This window comes from Ornithorhynchus anatinus, chromosome 10 (assembly GCF_004115215.2).
Source record: "Ornithorhynchus anatinus isolate Pmale09 chromosome 10, mOrnAna1.pri.v4, whole genome shotgun sequence".
NCBI lineage: Eukaryota > Metazoa > Chordata > Mammalia > Monotremata > Ornithorhynchidae > Ornithorhynchus > Ornithorhynchus anatinus.
The window spans coordinates 5,980,465-5,998,414 of NC_041737.1; the positions used below are offsets into that span (position 1 = coordinate 5,980,465).

Here is a 17,950-nt window from a genome sequence, read left to right on the forward strand (position 1 = left end):
ATTTAGCGTTTTGGAAAAGGAGCAGCCCTTCCTAGAGGCCGGGCTCGCTTCTCCGCTGTCCTCAACTCTGATCCACAGCCAGGAGGCAGCCATCTCACCCCACCCATCTCGCAAGGAGAGACCGGCGTCTTACCAGGCCTCGCCCTTTGCCGGTGCCGACTCCCAGGAGGGCGAAGTTCTTTAACATCTCACAACCTATGGCGCCACAGCCGACCTACGGGAAGAATCCAAAGAGTCCTCGCGTCAGCCCCGCGGGTGACCGTTGCCCAGTTCCTCGCGGGCAAATGAGAAAAGGCCCGCTTTGCCTTCCAACGAGATGCAAGACGAGAAGGTTACAGGGAGTAGCGACCCATTTATTTCACTCAGCTGAACAATTCGAAAAGGGCAAGGGCACGGCACTAGTTCTTAAACGTCAAGATAAAGCTCCCGGTTGCTAAGACGAGCCGAGAAAGGAAAAAGGTCATGAAAATAGCGATATCTGACCATCTATGGCTTCTGGCCTGTAAGCCCCTTGTGGGCCGGGAACGTTTCTGTTCATTATATTTGATTCTCCCAACGCTCGGCACGGCGCTCCGCACACAGTGGGCGCTCGGTAAATGCTACTGATCGACTGAGGTCCCAGGCCCGAAGCGTACGGGATTGGATCGAGGCTCGTCCGTCGTTTACGGCGGGGAGACCCCAGCATCCTCTGGACTCCTCTAGAATCTTCTAGACCGTGAGCTTGTGGGCGGGCAGCACGTCTACCAACGCCGCTGTATTCTCTCGAGCGCTTAGTACGGTGCCCCGCACCCAGGAAGCGCTCAATAAATGCAACCGATCGATGGTTGGGGACACCGTCGGGATCAATGATTCCTCAACGGTAGGATGAGGAAAAATCAGCTGATACTTTCCTGGGCTTTAGGTGCCAAAGAAATGTAAAACACAGCTGGCTAAAACTGGGTCACGCTGCGGGTCACAAAAACACTTGGTTGGTGATTTCCAAAGGGCGCTAGGTTGACCGTCCGAACTGGAAGGGCTTTTGGAAAAAAAATAATCGCCTGACCTACGAAGCCTTTAGATTTTTTTTTTTTCCTTTTAAATAAAACACAGATTCATTATAGCCATCATCACCACGCTGCTTTTTAATCACTTTCAACCCCGGGGCTGATCTGAAGCAAGAAAGCAAGGTTTCTCTTCTAGACTGTAAACTTGTTCTGGGGAGGGAATAAGTCCACTCATTCCGTTGTATTGAACTCTTCCAAGTGCTTAGTACAGTGAACTGCACACAGTAAGCAATAAATAGCACTGACGGATTGATTGTTCCCTATGCATTCTTTCTAGAGTTCAAACTCGGGTGACTCCCAGATCTGATTATTGGGAGAATCGAGTTCTCAGCCCCCAACTCTCCAGGATCCTTAACGGGAAAGTTTATAGCATTTCGCCGGGGGGGGGGGGATTTCCACATCCGGACAGCCCACCGAAGGCACGCAGCTTCAACGAGGCCATCCGTACGTCCCATTTACACTACGGGATTTCCCCGTCCACAAGGCCCACGTATTCCGAGAGCCAACGCGGAGCGTACTTACCAAGAAGACGTTTAGACTGTGCAGCTTCTGACACAACGAGTCGCCGATGCAGGCTCGGAGGGCGTCGTAGCGATCTCCTCTGTGCAGAGACATAGAGGCAGGCAGGCGGCATGAGTGAGTTCGAAGCCTTTGCCCTGAGGGGAGTGAATCTTACTCCAGAAAGTTACTGCCGGCTGAGCCTCCCCGCGTCAGGAGAAGTGGGAGAGAGCAGGCTGTCCCCAGCCGCACGAGGAAGTAGCGCTTCCTGGGAAAACCCCCGACTGACGACTTCGACTCTCCCCCTCTCTGAACGTACCTGGACTCTTCGAGAACCGGGGTGGCTTAGAGGCCAGTGCCCGGGCCTGGGAGTCAGAGGGACCTGGGTTCTAATCCCAGCTCTGCTGGGTGACTTTGGACGATCTGAGAGACCGGAACGGTGCCGAGGGGAGGCCAATACCAACCGATGGGGTGACAGACCCCCACGGCAGTCGAGGGCCACCCACGCCAGGTCCCAGGCCGCCACCGTCCCGTCCGGGCCCCAGCTGGCGCCACGGTGCGTCTTGGCTCCCGACCCGCGGGCGCTGCGCTTTTTAGTGGAAGACGCGGGGCGGGGGCAAGGTCTGGCCTGTATTTACCGGGGGAGGAAGTCGTCCCTGCTCGGGTTGTCTAGGGAGTCCACGATGTCCGATGCCTCGATAAACAACTGCAAAGAAAAAGGAACAGGTTGACGTGGCGGGATTCCCTTGAAAACTCCTCAGATTCTGACACGGCGACCAAACCCGTGGAAGGAGACGATGACAACTGTATTTTCAAATTCCAAAACCCAGGACACAAATTTAAGAAGGATTCTCCCAGACTTTATGACATATGTATCCAAGTAGTGTTCGCACCCACACCCACTCACCTAACATAGTAAGTGCTCAATAACTGCCACTGATTATTTATATTAATGTCTGTCTTCCCCTCTAGGTAGCTCATTATGGGCAGGGGTTGTATCTGCTCGCTGTGCTGTATCGTACTCTCCCAAGTGCTTAGTACAGTATTCTGTATATAGTAAGCGCTCAATAAAGACCACCGATCGATTGATTGGGATCCTCATTTTAGACGGAGAGCGGCCCCCTTGGGCCTGGGCTACTGTCTGGGCCACTTTCTGGGCACGCGTCTCCCCTGTGCTTAATACGGGGCTTTATCCCTCGGGAGAGCTTAATAAACAGCCCTCCTATTGCTGCCGATTTGGTGGCCCGAATTTAGCTTCGGCTCCACATGCCACACAGGGGTAAGAAGAACCGGACCCCCAATTTAGCTGCTTCTCCTTGAGAATCCACTTACCTTATCAGTGCAGTTATCTCTCCCACCCTTTGGGCAGCGTTTATAAGACCCACTATCCGCCCCCACCCAGGTGGCATTCGATATTCATCAGAGGAGAACCCGAAAGAGTGATCCCGAGGCCCAGGAGTCAGATGTGTGATATAGGAGGAGGGTTCCCCTGCCCCTCCCTGACGGAGCGCGACACCGAACGAGAAAACTCACCCACTGGCGCAAGGGTGAAAACTTGCCCGTGACGGCCTTCAAGACTTCCTGGCTGGCCACGCCCCCCACAGCGGCGGCCAGGGGGGCTAAGAAACCTTGGGCCGTCCAAGAGAGCCAATTCACGATGTCGTCGTCCACCTCCGGCTGAAACGCACGTCAGGAGAAGAAACGACGATGAAGCCGGCCCCCCGACAACGTGCAAGCGACCACGGGCTGACTTTGGACAGATCTGGGCTCCAAACCTGTCCGCTCTTACTGCTGGTGATGATGGTGGAGCTGGGAATAGGACCCAGGTCCTTCCGACTCGCACGCTTTAGCCACTAGGCCACACTGCTTCTGTCTTTAAACTCAGATGGCGAGCCCCTCCCCGACCACCACGGGACAGGGCCATTGCCTCATTCCCACCTGTGTATTCTCTCTCAGCGCTTAGTACAGTGCTCTGCACAAAGTAAATGCTCGATAAATACGACCGACTGACTGCTGCTACCGCTATCTTTGTCTACCCCAACCAAGGTTGCGAGTTCCCACGTGGAACGGGACCCGTCTCTGATCTGTCCCGTTTGCAGCGCTCGATACAGTGCCTGGCACAAACTGATCACTAATCAAATACCATCACCGTCATCATTATTATTATCTATCCCACTCCCATCCCAGCCAGCGCTTGGCACAAAGAAGTGCCTAATAAACACGAGAAACAGCGTGGCCTAGTGGAAACAGCCCGGGCCTGGGGGGGTCAGAGGACCCGGGTTCTAATCTCGGCTCCATCGCTCGTCTGTTGTGTGACCTTGGGCCAAGCTGCCGCACTTCTCTCTGCCTCATCTGTAAAATGGGGATTAAATCCTCCTCTCTCTGACTTAGACTATGAGTTCTATGTGGGACAGGGACTGTGTTCAACCTGTTTGTCTTGTATCTACCCCAACAATGCCTGACACACAATAAGCACTTAAAACCATTAAAAACAACAACAAAAAAACTAAGTAGCGTCATAAACGCCGAACGACGTTCGGGTTTTCTGAGCTGCCTCCCACCACTGAAAAAACTCCCCCAGGGCCCCCCGTCTTTTTGGAATAAGATCCAGCATGTTTACGGAAAAAAAAAAAGCCGTTCATGATCTCAGCAACAAGCTGATGGCAAGAGCAGATGGACTGCAGAATCCTCACCTTTCCTTCCACGGTTTCGCTTATGGATGCTGCCAGTTTCAACATCTCTTCCGAATCTTGACGGCACCTACGGTACAACGCCCGAAACGGGTCCCGCAAGAGGTTACCGCGTTTCAAAATTTGGATCAGATATCCATCTGATTTCCACAGTCAGTTTTTTCAAAAAAAAAAACAAACAAAAACAAGGGAACGGTCTGGAATTTGCCAACAGACAGCTTCGACCTATTTCCCTTCTGTTTTAAATCACCCCAGTCTCACATTTTTCAATCAGAAGGCATTCGCAAAGCGTGTCTGTCTTCGCATTCTTAAAACAAATCGGCAAGTCGATGGACTTCCCTGTCGGGAACAGACGATCCTAGAGTCGTAAGATTTCAGGGCTGGGGTCCGGCAAAGAAGAATACAATTTGGGATACCAAAAACAGGGGCCAGTCCTCCAGAGGAATGATTCCTTGAAGGGGAGGTGGGAGCTTGAGACTTGGAAGCTAAACCCTGGCTCAACTAAGCCCATCAAGTCACCTCAGGGAACAATGGCTCCTCAGACCAACCAGGCAAATTGCGAATGAGAAGTTTCTTTCTTTCACTTAGTCCCTTTAGTCAAGGGGCAGATGGAAAGACAACACTCCGTCTCTGAGGCAGGTTCGATATCTTCAACTCAGCCGGTGGCATTTAGAGAGCACTTACTACGTGGGGAGCACTGCGTAAGCATTGGGAGGCTACATTTCAAAGGAATGAACAAAACACTCTCCTTGCCCGGAACAAACTCTAACAATAACAGACCGTCTGCTGGTTGTGGGCAGAGAATGGGTCTGTTTTTTGTTATACTGTACTCTCCCAAGTGCTTCGTACAGTGTCGTGCACGCAATAAGCGCTAATAAATACGACCGAAGGAACGAACAAACGAGCTTACCCGACGTTGGGCTTGCGGCCGTACCTCTCCTGGAATCGGTCCAGGGCTAGCATGGCGCTGTGAATCTGCAGCGGGGCCTAGTCGGGACAAGACAGGGAATCGGCGCGGCACCCGCCACCCGTCATCCCCTCTGACTGTCCCACCCATGTTGAGGGGGGACGCTGTGACCGAGCTCCCTCTCCCGACCCCATCGGACATCGTATCATCCCCTTTCCTTCTCCTTCCCAGAGACTCCGGTTCACCTTACAAAGCCCACCTGACCCTGACCCACAGACTCGAGGGCAATTGGGATTGGGGGAAGGAGTCGGGGGGGTGGGAAGGGATGGCAAGGCCAGAGAGAGAGAGAGAAAGCTGAGCGGGACTATCCCTCTTTGCCCCAACCACACTGAGCTGAACAGAAAATCAGGAGGCGGAGCCTGGAACGTCTCCTCCGTACACTCAATCAGTAGGATTTTTTGGGTGGGCGGCCACCGTGTTCAGCACGATCTCCGCCCTCAAGGATCTCACCCGCTAGCTCACGTTCCGACGCGAGCCACTACTAACCCCTCAGCGGGGGGACGGGAAAGCCGCGGCCCTCCCCTCCTCACTTCGAGGCGGGGGTGCGGGGCTCCCCCGAGCGACCTCATACCGGCCCCTCTTCCGTCCCCCGATCCGGCAGGTCACACGTCAGACCCAGCAGGCGCTCAACAGATACCTCCGATCGCTTCGTCTCCTCTAACCTTAGTTCGCCGGTCCTCTCAACCTCCTCCCAAAAAGAAGTCATCCAGCCAACTGGGCACCGTGGATTCACCCTGCTCTACACAGACCCCACCCCGAAAGGGTTAATCACCTCCGGTTTGCTGAAGTCGGCGAGAAGGTAAGTTGGATCCGTCAGCTGCTTCTCCAACCGTTCCTAGTAGAAACAGACAAAAAATAACGGAAAGCACAGGCGCTCGGGCCCGAAACCTGCTTCGGCACAAGGGAGGTGACTGGAAGCGACGAGCGACATCCGCTCCGAGCCACCTGGTCTCCCCTCAGGGGAGATCGGGGCAGCGGAAGTCCTCGCCAAGTGCTAGGGAATCACGCCGCCTCGCCGGTGAGCTTCGGCCCACCGGACCGAGAGAAAGCGAACTCGGAGCGGAAAGCGAAGCGGGCTGCAGCTCGTACACGTTTTAAAAACTGAGGCCGTGTGACCCCGTCAGCATCACGCAGATCTGTTCTGACAAGCTAGTCAAGGGAGAACTGGAAAAAAACCCAAACAAACCTTTCTGGCTAAGGGACTGAAGAGAGGTGTGGGGTCTGTTTGTATATGTGTGTGTAGAGGGGAAGTGATCTGTAAAGGCTTTTTTACAAGGCTGGGGGATTTTTTTTTTTTTTTAAGGGTATTTGTTAAGCGCTTACTCTGCGCTAAACCCAGTTCTAAGCACTGGGGCAGAGACACGTTAATTACGTTGGACGCAGTCCCTGTTCCGCCTGGAGTTCAACGGTCTAGGTAGGAGGGAGAACGGGAGAATTGAGGCACAGAGAAGTTAACCGACTTGCCCAAGGTGCCACAGCAGGCATCTGGGAGGCAGGATTAGAACCCAGGTCCTCTGATTCCCAGGCCCGTTCTCTTTCAGCTAGGTCACACTGCTTCTTCTGTACATGATTCTTCTAAATACAAAACCACAATGGCCCCCAAAAGACGCTTGACCAGCACTCTCCCGAGCCTCTCTTACTCGCGGTCAATTTGGGTCTCCACTGAGCAAGCAGTGAGGCCTAGTGGAAAGAGCAGAGGACTGGGAGTTCTCATCCTGGCTGCGCCACTTGTCCGCTGTGGAACCTGGGACGAGACATTTCATTCTCCTCCTCTGTAAACCTGGGGATTTGATACCCGATCTAAGGCTGCGAATCCCACACGGACAGGGACTGAAACTCATCTGCTAACAGCCTAATGGAAAGACCGTGGACTTGGGAGCCGGGGGACCTGGGTTCTAATCTTGGCTCCTCCACTTGTCCGCTGTGTGGCCTTGGACAAGTCACTTCACTTCTCTGGGCTTCAGTCTCCCCTCTGGTAAAAAAGGGATTCCATCCATGTTCTCTCCTACTTAGACTGTGAGCCCCACGTGGGACGGGGGCCGTGTGCACCCCGATAGACTGGTATCTACCCCAGCGTTTAAAGCAATGCCCCAAACAGTAAGCGCTCAACAAATATCATTCAAAAAGAAGTCTTCCTACCACAGAACTCAGCCTAGTGCTCGGTAGCCAGAAGTCACTTAAATGCCACAATTATTATTACGCTTCGGATCCAAAGAGCTCCATCACTAGGCCCCCTTGAGGAATCTGGTCCGCTTTCCCTCATCACTCCTAACCTGAACTGTCCCTTCAAAGGCTCGAGGCAACGGTCCATCCAACAATCGTTTCCAGACTGGCCAGCAAACCGAATTAACGAGGGCCGATAACGGTCGAGCCGTTTACGCTCGTCAGCGGCCTGCGGCTTCCTCTCCGGGAAGCTCTGTTAGGTTTTCTGACTTGGGGGGGAAAGCGGTCGAGGCCCAGAGGCTCCCCGGAGCAACCTGGGTCGGTGCTCTTACGTGACCTTTTCACCTGAAAATAAAAACGCACCGGTACCGGGAGGAACTACTTACGAAGTGAAAGGTTTTCGATCTCTTCACTTGGACGGCTATGCCGCCATACAGGTAGGGAGCCATCTCTGTTGTGTCGCCAATACTGAAAGAAAATGGCGACACCACTGAAAAGAAAATTAAAAAGTCAATTTTACCGTGGCTTGAACAAACAGAGGCCATTACAGAAAACATACCGAGTTATGTCACGCAGCTGGGGTGGGTGCCTGCGCTACTCTACTTCCCGGGGCTTGGAAGGTGCGTGTTATCGGAGTTTCTAATCTCCTGCCAGATGGAGTCTGGCGGAAAAATAACGAAACTATCCATTCAATTCTAAACTAGGGATTCAGCTCAGGCCCCGTGTGGTTTGACCTGATTATCTTGTATCTATCTCAGCCCTTAGTATTCATTCAACAGTATTTATTGAGCGCTTACTATGTGCAGAGCACTGTACTAAGCGCTTGGAATGTACAAATCGGTAACAGATCGGTAACAGATCACAGTGCTTGGTGCCTAATAAGAACTCAATAAATCTGTGAGGCCCCAACTGCCTCGAAGTCCAAATTAAAATACCCACCATTCGACGGGCTGCCAACTTAGTTCCGAGCCAAATGCGGCCGACGTATTTTATTTAAACAAAACCCGGCAGGTGTGATGAACATGGGTTTCCTGTTATTCGTTGTGTTCTTCATCCCAGAGAAGGGACTCGAAAACACTTTGCCCAGGAGTTCAACGGGGGAGTGTGGATAAGAGCACGGGCCTGGGAGTCAGAAGGACCCGGGTTCTAAACCCGGCTCCGTCACTTGTCTGCTTTGGGACCTTCCCCGAGCCTCAGTTTCTTCTTCCGCAAAATGGGGACGAAGACCGTGAGCCCCATGGGGGCGAGGGGCTGTGTCCAACCTGATTAGCTTATATTTACCCTACAGTGCCTGGCGCACAGTAAAGCTTGAATACCATAAAAAAAGGAGAATGGGTGTTGCTTCAGCATGCGGAGTACGATGCTAAGTCACTGAAAGAAGTCACTTAAAGACGTCACTTTTTTAGGTGTAATGAAAGAGACCCCTGCCCTTTCCAATGAGTGGATTAGATACTGATCTGCCTGGAAGCTGGTGAATCCATCGAGTCATCTCTCCCCGCTTCGCCTCCTACTCCACGATCCTGCCACTTTGGGAGAGATCACTTCCTTTTCTGACTGCCAGCAGATACTACCCCAAATTGGCACTTAGCCTCCGCTAGGGAGATTCAAGATCTAAATTCGGACAGGCAAATAAGATGCGCACCCAATCAATCGATAGCATTTATTGAGCGCCCTCTGGGTGCCGAGCACCGTACTAAGCGCTTGGGAGAGTACGATGGAGCAGAGTTGGTAGTCAAGTTCCCTGCCCACAAGGACCTTACAGTCTAGAAGACATGGGGAAAAACAACTGGGGCTCCCATGCTGGAGAAAGGAATCTGGCCATTTTGGGGAGACAGAGATTAAAAAAAAAAAAAACTGCATCCAGAGAAGCAGTGTGGCTCGGTGGAAGGACATGACCTGCTGTGGGACCTTCGGCAAGTCACTTTTTAAATTTCTCTGTGCCTCAATTTCCTCATCTGCAAAATGGGGATCAAATACCCGCTCTCTCTCCGCCTTCCATGAGAGCCCCATGTAGTTTGACCTGATTATCTTGTATCTATCCCAGACCTTAGTACAGTGCTCGGCGCCTAATAAGAACTCAATAAATTATTGAGGCCCCAACTGCCTCAAAGCCCAAATTAAAATACTCGCCATTCAATGGGCTGCCAACTTAGCTCCGAGCCAAACGTGGCCGACCGTATTTTATTTAAACAAAACCCAGCAGGTGTGGTAAACACGGGTTACCTGTTATTTGTTGCGTAGACCCATTTAACGCAGTCATCCCATTAATTTCCCGGAAGGTTACAAACTGTCCTGTTTCCAGCTTGTGGGGGTGGTTTTCGAGGCAAGTCACGATGCCGGGATTTGCCTGCAAGAGAATCGTCCAGAAGGCTATTAAGGCGGGGAAGAGAGTCTCACACACACCGAACCGAAAGCCAGATTCTCCAGACACGAATCCCCCGCCCCGGAACTCAAACCCTACCCCCTTCCTTTCCTCTTCCTTTGTCAGGAAAATCCCAGTGGCTGACATTCGTCGGTGGATCCCGGCAGAATAGCGCGAACCACAAATCCGAAAGAGGGAGGAATGATTCCAGCGGGAAGCAGTCGATGAGATCCTCACTTTCCTGGAGGTCCAGAGCCCCAGATGGGCCCTGGTTTCATGGAAGCCCCAAATTCCTGGCCTGATCATGTTGCAGATTCACCCTAGTGCTTAGATGATAGTATCTGGCACTTAATAGGCCCTCAATATCACAAACTATTATTATTATTTATAAGGCATTCATATCTGAAGATTTCAGGCTTGTGGAATAAAAACTAGAGAAGTCAGTTTGGAGATCCTGCACAGTTAAACAGTCGGAAAACCTTCCATTTGCCTTATAAGAGAAATATAACAGCACCAATGAATCGTATGGATTAGAACTTCACAAGGGCTTGGGAGTCAGCGGACCTGGTTTCTAATCCTGGCTCCACCACTTGCCTGCTGTGTGATCTTGGGCAGCCCCTTCACTTCTCTGTCCCTCAGTTACCTTACCTGTAAAATGGGGATTAAGACTGTGAGCCCCACGTGGGACCTGGACTGTATCCAACCTGATTAGCTGGCATTTACCCCAGCACTGACAGTATATGCCTGACACATAGTAAGCGCTTAACAAATACCACTTAAAAACAAACAAACAAAAAAAATAAGGATTATCTTGTACCTATCCTAGGGCTTAGTACAGTTCCTGGCACATAGTAAGCACTTAAGTACCATTTAAAATCAAAAACAAAACAAAAATTTAAAAAAAACCCTGATTATCTTATATCTCCCCCAGTGCTTAGAACAGTGCCTGGCACATAGTAAGTGCTTAACATATACAATAAAAAAAAGGCATATAGAAGGAAATCTGGATTTAGATGCTTCCAAAGGGGGAAACAAAAGGGACACCCTGGCAGCTTCCACATTACCCCCTGCTAAAGTGGGGTAAAAGGCACAGTGACGCAGCTCCTCAAACGTGACCAAACGCAGAAAAGGACAGAGACCAGGATGACTTCTTGATGTCCAGTGGTCTTTACCGCTTCCCCCCACACTCTTTTTCCTTGAGGACTGTGGAGTTACCTCACCAGGTTATTTTTACCTCAGCCAGCAAAAAAAGGCCTCGACTGACTACAGCCAGAGCAGCCGTACCTTGGAAAATCGATTAATGGCCTCGGGAAAAGCAAAATGGCAACATTTTACTTTGAAGCTAGAAATTCAGAGGAGGCTTCCTTAAGTGTTTTTTTTTTTTTTTTCCTGGAGCCAAATGTTTTAATAAATTATGACAGGCAAAAGAAGCCAATTCCCTTCTTGACCAAGGATGGCACAGAGGCGACGTCACGGCGCATTAGTCCATTGGTCTGCCAGGCTCCGGTCAAGCCTCTGACGGAGGCACCAAAAGATGCCCGGAACGACAGCGAGACGGGGCTCCCTTCTCTGCCATCCGTCCAAGAACCCAGATGGTGACTTTTCACATTTCTAACCTTCTCCTTTAAAAACCATTCACAGACCTCAAGTCCATGAATCTATTTAAACCATTTTTGAACCCACCTTGGTTCCATATTTTTTTTATGGTATTTCTTGAGCGCTTACTACATGCTGGGCACTGTTCTAAGCGTTGGGGTAGATATAACCCCGGTGCTTAGAACAGCGCTTGACACGTAGTAAGCGCTTAACAGATACCATCATCATTATTATTAATCCCGGCTGATCAGGTTGGACACAGTCCAAGGTCAATGTGGGGTTCAGTCTTAATCCCCATTTTACAGATGAGGTAACTGGGGCCCAGAGAAGTGAAGTGACTTGCCCGAGGTGTCACAGCAGGCAAGTGGTGAAACCAGGATTAGAACCCAGGTCTACCGACTCCCAGGCAGTGGTCTAACCACTAGGCCGGGCAGCTTCTTTACTTCCTCTTCTGAGGTGGTAAATTCCACACACACCTATCCCTGTTTATCAGGGAAGTGGTGACATCCACGTGCTTTCATTCCGAAAGGAAACTGAGTCGCACTTCAACTCACTGTAACAAATGGGACAGAGAAACTCAAACGCCGGGATAACTAGGAAAAGGCAGGCCAGTCTCTGTCTCCGCGGGCTACGAGGGGGTTCATTCACCTGACGGAACCAGAGAGCGTCAAAGGGAACAACCGGGAAACGGCGAGAGTGTTCAAATAGATGAGCCCGGCCGGACTGTGCCCTGGAATTCCCAGTGAGGACTCGGCGAAGGGAAGGGGATAGTTAGGGGCGTTGATGGAATGGGATATTTGTGATGAAAAAGAACAAACAAGTCTGGGAGGTATTTTGGTCCCCGATAACTTTCCGAAGGGCTATAGGAATACTGCCAGAGAAGGACCTGGCTGGGGGCAGTGCTGCTGAAGAAAAGAGGGAGAGGTTGGGGAGGAGAGAGAGGGAAACGGATGGACTAGTGATAAAGAACAGGGATCCGTACGTGCCGTCAGTTGAACACGAGGCAGAGTGGAGGTCCCAACGTGTACCGTCAGATAATAATAATAATAATGGTATTTATAAAGCGCTTACTGTGTGCCAGGAACTGTATTAAGCGCTGAGGAGGATTCAAACAAATCGGGTTGGACACGGTCCCTGTCCCAAGGGGGGCTCACAGTCTCAATCCCCATTGTATAGATGAGGTAACTGAGGTCCACAGAAGTGAAGTGACCTGCCCAAGGTCACACAACAGGCAAGTGGCGGAGTCGGGAGAAGCACCCCAAGACCTCCGGACTCCCAGGCCCGGGCTCTAGCCGCTATGCCACGCTGCTTCTCGCAATGAAGACGAGGCAGAGGGGAGGAACCAAGGTGCCCCGTCAGAAGACGAGGCAGAGTAGAGGGAGCAGTGTGTACCATCACATGAACACGAGGCAGCGGGCAAACACCTACAATAATGTTGGCATCTGTCAAGCGCTTACGACGTGCAGAGCACTGTTCTCAGCGCTGGGGTAGATACAGGGTAATCGGGTTGGACCACGTGAGGCTCACGGTCTTCATCCCCATTTTACAGATGAGGGAACTGAGGCCCGAAGAAGTGAAGCGACTTGCCCACAGTCACACAGCTGACAAGTGGCAGAGCCGGGATCCGAACCCATGACCTCTGACTCCCAAGCCCGGGCTCTTTCCACTGAGCCACGCTGCAGCCAGCCGTCATCCCCGGGTAAAGATAACAGCCTGGAATCGAAGGTGTTGGCCGTCAGTCGGAAGACCGAGAACTTAGAGGAAAGGTCCGAGGTAAACCTCACCCTAAAACACGCCTACTGGGGAAGAGGAAAAACTCCTATGAGTCTGAGGAGGGAATCAACTCTACCCTTCTTAAACTTTCCAAGCAATTCATCTGTCCTGACCATTTTCGGATCGGAATATGTTTTTTTTATCTGAATAATGCTTTGTGTTCACTCCCTCTGTTGTGAAAAGAAACGCTCCCGTAAAGCTCTGAACAGATAAGTATCCGCAAGCATCAAGTACTTCCGGAAAATCCGCCCCTTACCTGAGTAACGTTGGAAACGAAGATTTCCTTTGGTTCTTCTCCCGTTGAATCCAGCACTTCAAACTCATCGCCGAAGTCACAAAACAAACGGGACCAAATCCCATGCACATCTGCACTGATAAACTGCAAAGTGACGGGACACAGGTGTAAGCCGAATCATCTGCACCTTGAAAACTTCTCTGACTGAATTCTTGGGGGCTACTTTTTGAATCGGAGCAAACACACACAAACAGCACTAAACATCTGCATACCCCCAAAGGATGGAACGGTACATTTGGATTTGGATAGGTCAAAATGAGATTTTTCTTCGACGTAATTACGTCGGCAAGTTTTCAGCACTTTTTTTTCCCGCCAGGCTGGAAAGAAATGCCAAAAGCTTGCGTCCCGGCACACGAATGAAAATACCAGTGCTGCCTCTCGTTTACCAGAATGGACTTCATGGGCTTTTTGAATCTCTTCCTCATTTTCAGTGTCTGTTTTTGGGGAAGCAGCGGGACCTAATGGAAACGGCACAGGCCTGGCGGTGAGAGGACCTGGGTTCTAACCCCGGCTCCATCAAATATCTGCTGTGACCTCAGGCAAGTCTTCTCTGTGCCTCAGTTCCCTCATCTCCAAAATGGGGTTTCAATACCTCATGCTCCCGGATTAGACCGTAAGCCCGTCAAACGGCAGGGACTGTCTCTATCTGTTGCCGACTTGTTCAGTATCGTATTTATTGAGCGCTCGTTGTATGCAGAGCACTGTATTAAGTGCTTGGGCGAGTACGACACAACAATAAACAGACTCATTCCCTGCTCACAACGAGCTTACAGTCTAGAGGTGGGGAGACAGACGTTAACAGAAATAAATCAATTACGGATATGTACCTAAACGCTGTGGAGCTGGGAGGAGGGAGGAAGGAAGAAAGGGAGCAAATTAGCGCGACGCACAAAGGAGTGGGAGAATAGGAAAGGAGGGGTTAGTGAGGGAAGGCCTCTCGGAGGAGAGGCGCCTTCGTTAAGGCCTCGAAGGGGGCGGGGGGGAAGCGTAATTATCTGTCGGATTTGAGGAGGGAAGGCGTTCCAGGCCAGAGGCGGGGCGTAGTCGCGAGGTGGGCTCTCCTTTCCTCTTCTCCCCCACTTCTGCGTCACTCTGACTTGTTCCCTTTATTCATCCCCCCTTCCATCCCCACAGCACGTATATACCTCTCTGTCATTTATTTATTTCTATTAATGCCCGTCTCCCCCTCTAGACTGTAAGCTTGCTGTGGGCAGGGAATGTGTCTGTTACATAATATTGCCCCAACTGCTTCGTACAGTGCTCTGCCCCCAGTAAGCGCTCAATACACCTGACTGTCGGAAGAACCCAGAGACCGGCCACAGACTCTGACGGGCCCGAGGGTCCCCCCGCGACGACATACCGGGGGAGCGGGAGTGGTTTGGCATTACCTTAATAGGAGGCTGCTGAGCGTGGCAAAAGTCATTGATCTTCTTCTGGAGCGAAAGCCTCATCTCAGTCAACACCACACACTGTTGAGAAGGTACGGAAAGAAGAGCGAGGAAAACTTGGGGACACACACGAGACCTGGATGGAGGCTTCCGACCTCCTCTGACCAAACAGTCGGGGGAAGCGTCTCTTTGAATGGAGGGAAGCCAGTTCTGAGCCAACAGAATCGCTTTTTCACAGTCCGTGCCAGCCGGGAGAAGGGAACAGGTGGTGGGGAAGTGGATTCAAATGAACTTAGGTTCTCTGGGAGGGACCTGGGTATTTTTTTCTAACGGCATCTGTTCAGCACTTTACTACGTGCCAGGCACTGTTCTGAGTGCCGCGGTCAGATCCAAGTTCATCGATTTGGATACATTCCCTGTCCTGCAAGGGGCTCAGAGCTCCAATCCCCATTTTACAGATGAGGAAACTGAGGCCCAGAGAAGCGATGAGACTTGGCCCCGGCTGCTTCCCAGGCTTTCGAAACTGAACTCCAAGTCAGATGCCAGGATTTAATCGCCCCAGCTTAAAATGTGCTGCGGGACTTTTTGGCCCACACGAGAATGGGAATATCCGTTCTACTCTTCCCACCCTCTCCTGGCCCTTCAGGACAGGCCCTGACTCCTCTACAAGCCCCTCCTACACTCTGAGCAGAGTGGGCAGAAGAGGAAGGGACAGGCGATCTCACCACACGCTGACACGGCTATCAGTTTACGGTTTTCTATCTTTGGAAAGCTGTCCTGCACGTTTGGAGACGCTGCTGTGGGCGTGGCTCCGGGCCCATGGGGTTGGAGGTGAGAGAACTCTCTTCCAAGTGGTGACCACATAAAGACCGTGCACAGATCAAAAGAGAGGAGAGGCGGCGGGGCCGAGCGGAAAGAGCCACCGGGCTGGGACTCGAGAAACTCGATTCCTCGTTCCAGCTCTGCCGCTATCTCGCTTATCGGCCCCGGCCAGGTCCCAGAACCCCTCGGCGCCGTGGTTTCCTCATCCCGCGAGGTTAAAGAGAGATCGGGGCTGGGACGAGGATTGGGAAAACCAAAGACTTCGGACAACTAGAAGCTACTATTATGGGACAGAGCCATCCCAGGCTCCAGGGCTGGAGGGAGCGGGTACAATTCCTACCCAGAGCTGGGACGACACCTAAGCCGCAACTGACCCTGCCTCTATCTTTCCACGGGCCTTCAGTTCAGGGTTGAGGGCAGGGTGGGGTCGGGGGAGAGGGAAAGCGCTCCATTTATTTTCCCAGCGGGCTGGGGTTAGGCTGTACCGGCCACTCCGTCGGCCAAGGGCCACGGAGCCGAGGCGTGAGCCGGTCGCCGGCTGGAAGGGACCGCGGATCATAATGACGACAACCGGGGTCTTTGTTTAGCGCATCTGACTCTGTGCCAAACACTGGGCTAAGCCCCGGAGTGGATTCAAGATAAATCGGGTCGGACACAGCGTGGCCTATTGGCTAGAACGTGGGCCTGGGAGGCAGGAGGATCTGGGTTCTCATACCGGTTCTGCCACCTGTCTGCTGTTTCCTTCATTTCCTCTGCGCCTCAGTTACCTCGTCGGGAAAATGGGGATTAAGACCGCGAGCCCCGTGTGGGACAGGGATTGTGTCCGACCGATTAGGTTATATCTACCCCAGCACTTAGTGCAGCGTCTGGCACGTAGTAGGCACTTAACAAATACCATGAAAAAACAAACACCAACGGCACCAAAAAAACCCCACCACAGTCCCGATCCAACACGAGGCTCACGGTCTAAGGGGGAGGGGAAATCGGTATCTTAACCCCATTTAAGAGATGAGGAAACGGAGGCCCAGAGAGGTTAAGAGCCTTGCCCGAGGTCCCACAGCAGGAGAGTGACAGAGCCGGGATAAAACCCCGACTCATTTACGAGGGGAAAAAGGTCTACCTTCAGACCAAGGACAGATCCAAATCACCGAATAACCGGGTGACAGTGACTCGTACATTTCTTCTCTAGCATCTGTTCCGTCATCCCTCCGAGACATCTGAGGCCCAAGTCTGCCCTGACTTACTCCCCGCGTTTGGAAGAAGGGAAGGGACGGCCTCTAGCCCATCCTCCCGGACCTCTCGGCTGCCTTCAACGGTGTGGACTACCCCTTTCTCTAGAAAACATCATCTAACCCGGCTTCACGGGCACTTGTCCTCTCCGGGTTCTCCTCCTATCTCTGGCCGCTCATTCACAAGCTCTTACGTGGTCTCCACCTCCGCCTCCCACCCCACATCTCTTCAGCCCTACAGCCCTTACGTACATACCCGGATTTATTTAAATGTCTGTCTTCCCCTTCTGGACCGTTTCAGTTAGGGAACATGGCTACCAACTGGGTTATGCCGCATCGGACACGGTCTGTGTCCAATCCGATCGGCTTGTATCTCCCCCAGTGCTTAGCAAAGTGCCTGGCCCATAATAAATGCTTAACAAATACCAGTGAAAAGAAAAAAAAAAGATCAGCACCGTATAATGTGTTCTAAAGGGCCGGCTGTCCGCTTCCAAATAGGGGTTAAACTGAAATAATGTAGTTACCGGACCTTCCCTCAGGTCCCCGTGCCTGGGCTCGAGAAGGTTTTACCGCCCAGTGGCACCCACGCCGTCCCGAACACGCTACGCTCCCGTGAGCCGCCGCGCCTACCTGATACTGCCTGAGGAAGGAGAGGTCCGTGGCTTCGTCCAAAGGCGCCGAGGACGACGTGACCAGGACGTACGGATTCAGCTCGGCAACGTGAGGGAGCGTGGCCTCCGCCCTGCAACGCACAGTGACGGTGGGCGTCCGTCCCCACCCGGCCAGCGCAGGCGGACGGAGGGACCTGGCAGCCGCGGCTGGGCGCGGCGTGAAGTCGGCCCGGGACCAGACTCGGCAGCTGGCTCGGCGGCCCGGGCGAACCTTTGGCCGAGGGGAACGCGAGTGTGGACACGGTCCGGGCCGGCCTCCCGGACCCCCGTAGGCGGGTCAGGCTCCCCCTCGCCCCCAACAACCCGTCATTCGTGGCCTGAGGCCAACGAGGCCCCGCGGCCGCCTTCAAAACCTCCCACTGCTCCGGCCCGGGGGACGTCCCCTTCCACCCACAGTTGAGCCGATAGAAACGCACTGTGGTGGAGCCAAAAGGCTGGCCGCTCCACGTGGGA

At 52.5% G+C, this 17,950-nt stretch overlaps 1 protein-coding gene across 2 annotated transcripts in view; it reads right to left on the bottom strand.

Moving 5' to 3' along the window:
• The window catches only part of UBA6 (ubiquitin like modifier activating enzyme 6), a 50,595-nt gene that overhangs the window by 21,056 nt on the left and 11,589 nt on the right, over positions 1–17,950 (bottom strand). For both annotated transcript variants that reach the window (XM_029073237.2, XM_029073238.1), the window contains exons 6-17: positions 17,457–17,568; positions 14,776–14,856; positions 13,349–13,471; positions 9,585–9,708; positions 7,748–7,851; positions 5,971–6,033; positions 5,142–5,218; positions 4,235–4,301; positions 3,075–3,218; positions 2,180–2,247; positions 1,566–1,644; positions 134–214 (exon numbers count right to left, since the gene is read on the bottom strand). In XM_029073237.2, the coding sequence (XP_028929070.1) occupies positions 134–214; positions 1,566–1,644; positions 2,180–2,247; positions 3,075–3,218; positions 4,235–4,301; positions 5,142–5,218; positions 5,971–6,033; positions 7,748–7,851; positions 9,585–9,708; positions 13,349–13,471; positions 14,776–14,856; positions 17,457–17,568 (1,123 nt within the window). The remainder of the gene's footprint in view (positions 1–133; positions 215–1,565; positions 1,645–2,179; positions 2,248–3,074; positions 3,219–4,234; positions 4,302–5,141; positions 5,219–5,970; positions 6,034–7,747; positions 7,852–9,584; positions 9,709–13,348; positions 13,472–14,775; positions 14,857–17,456; positions 17,569–17,950) is intronic.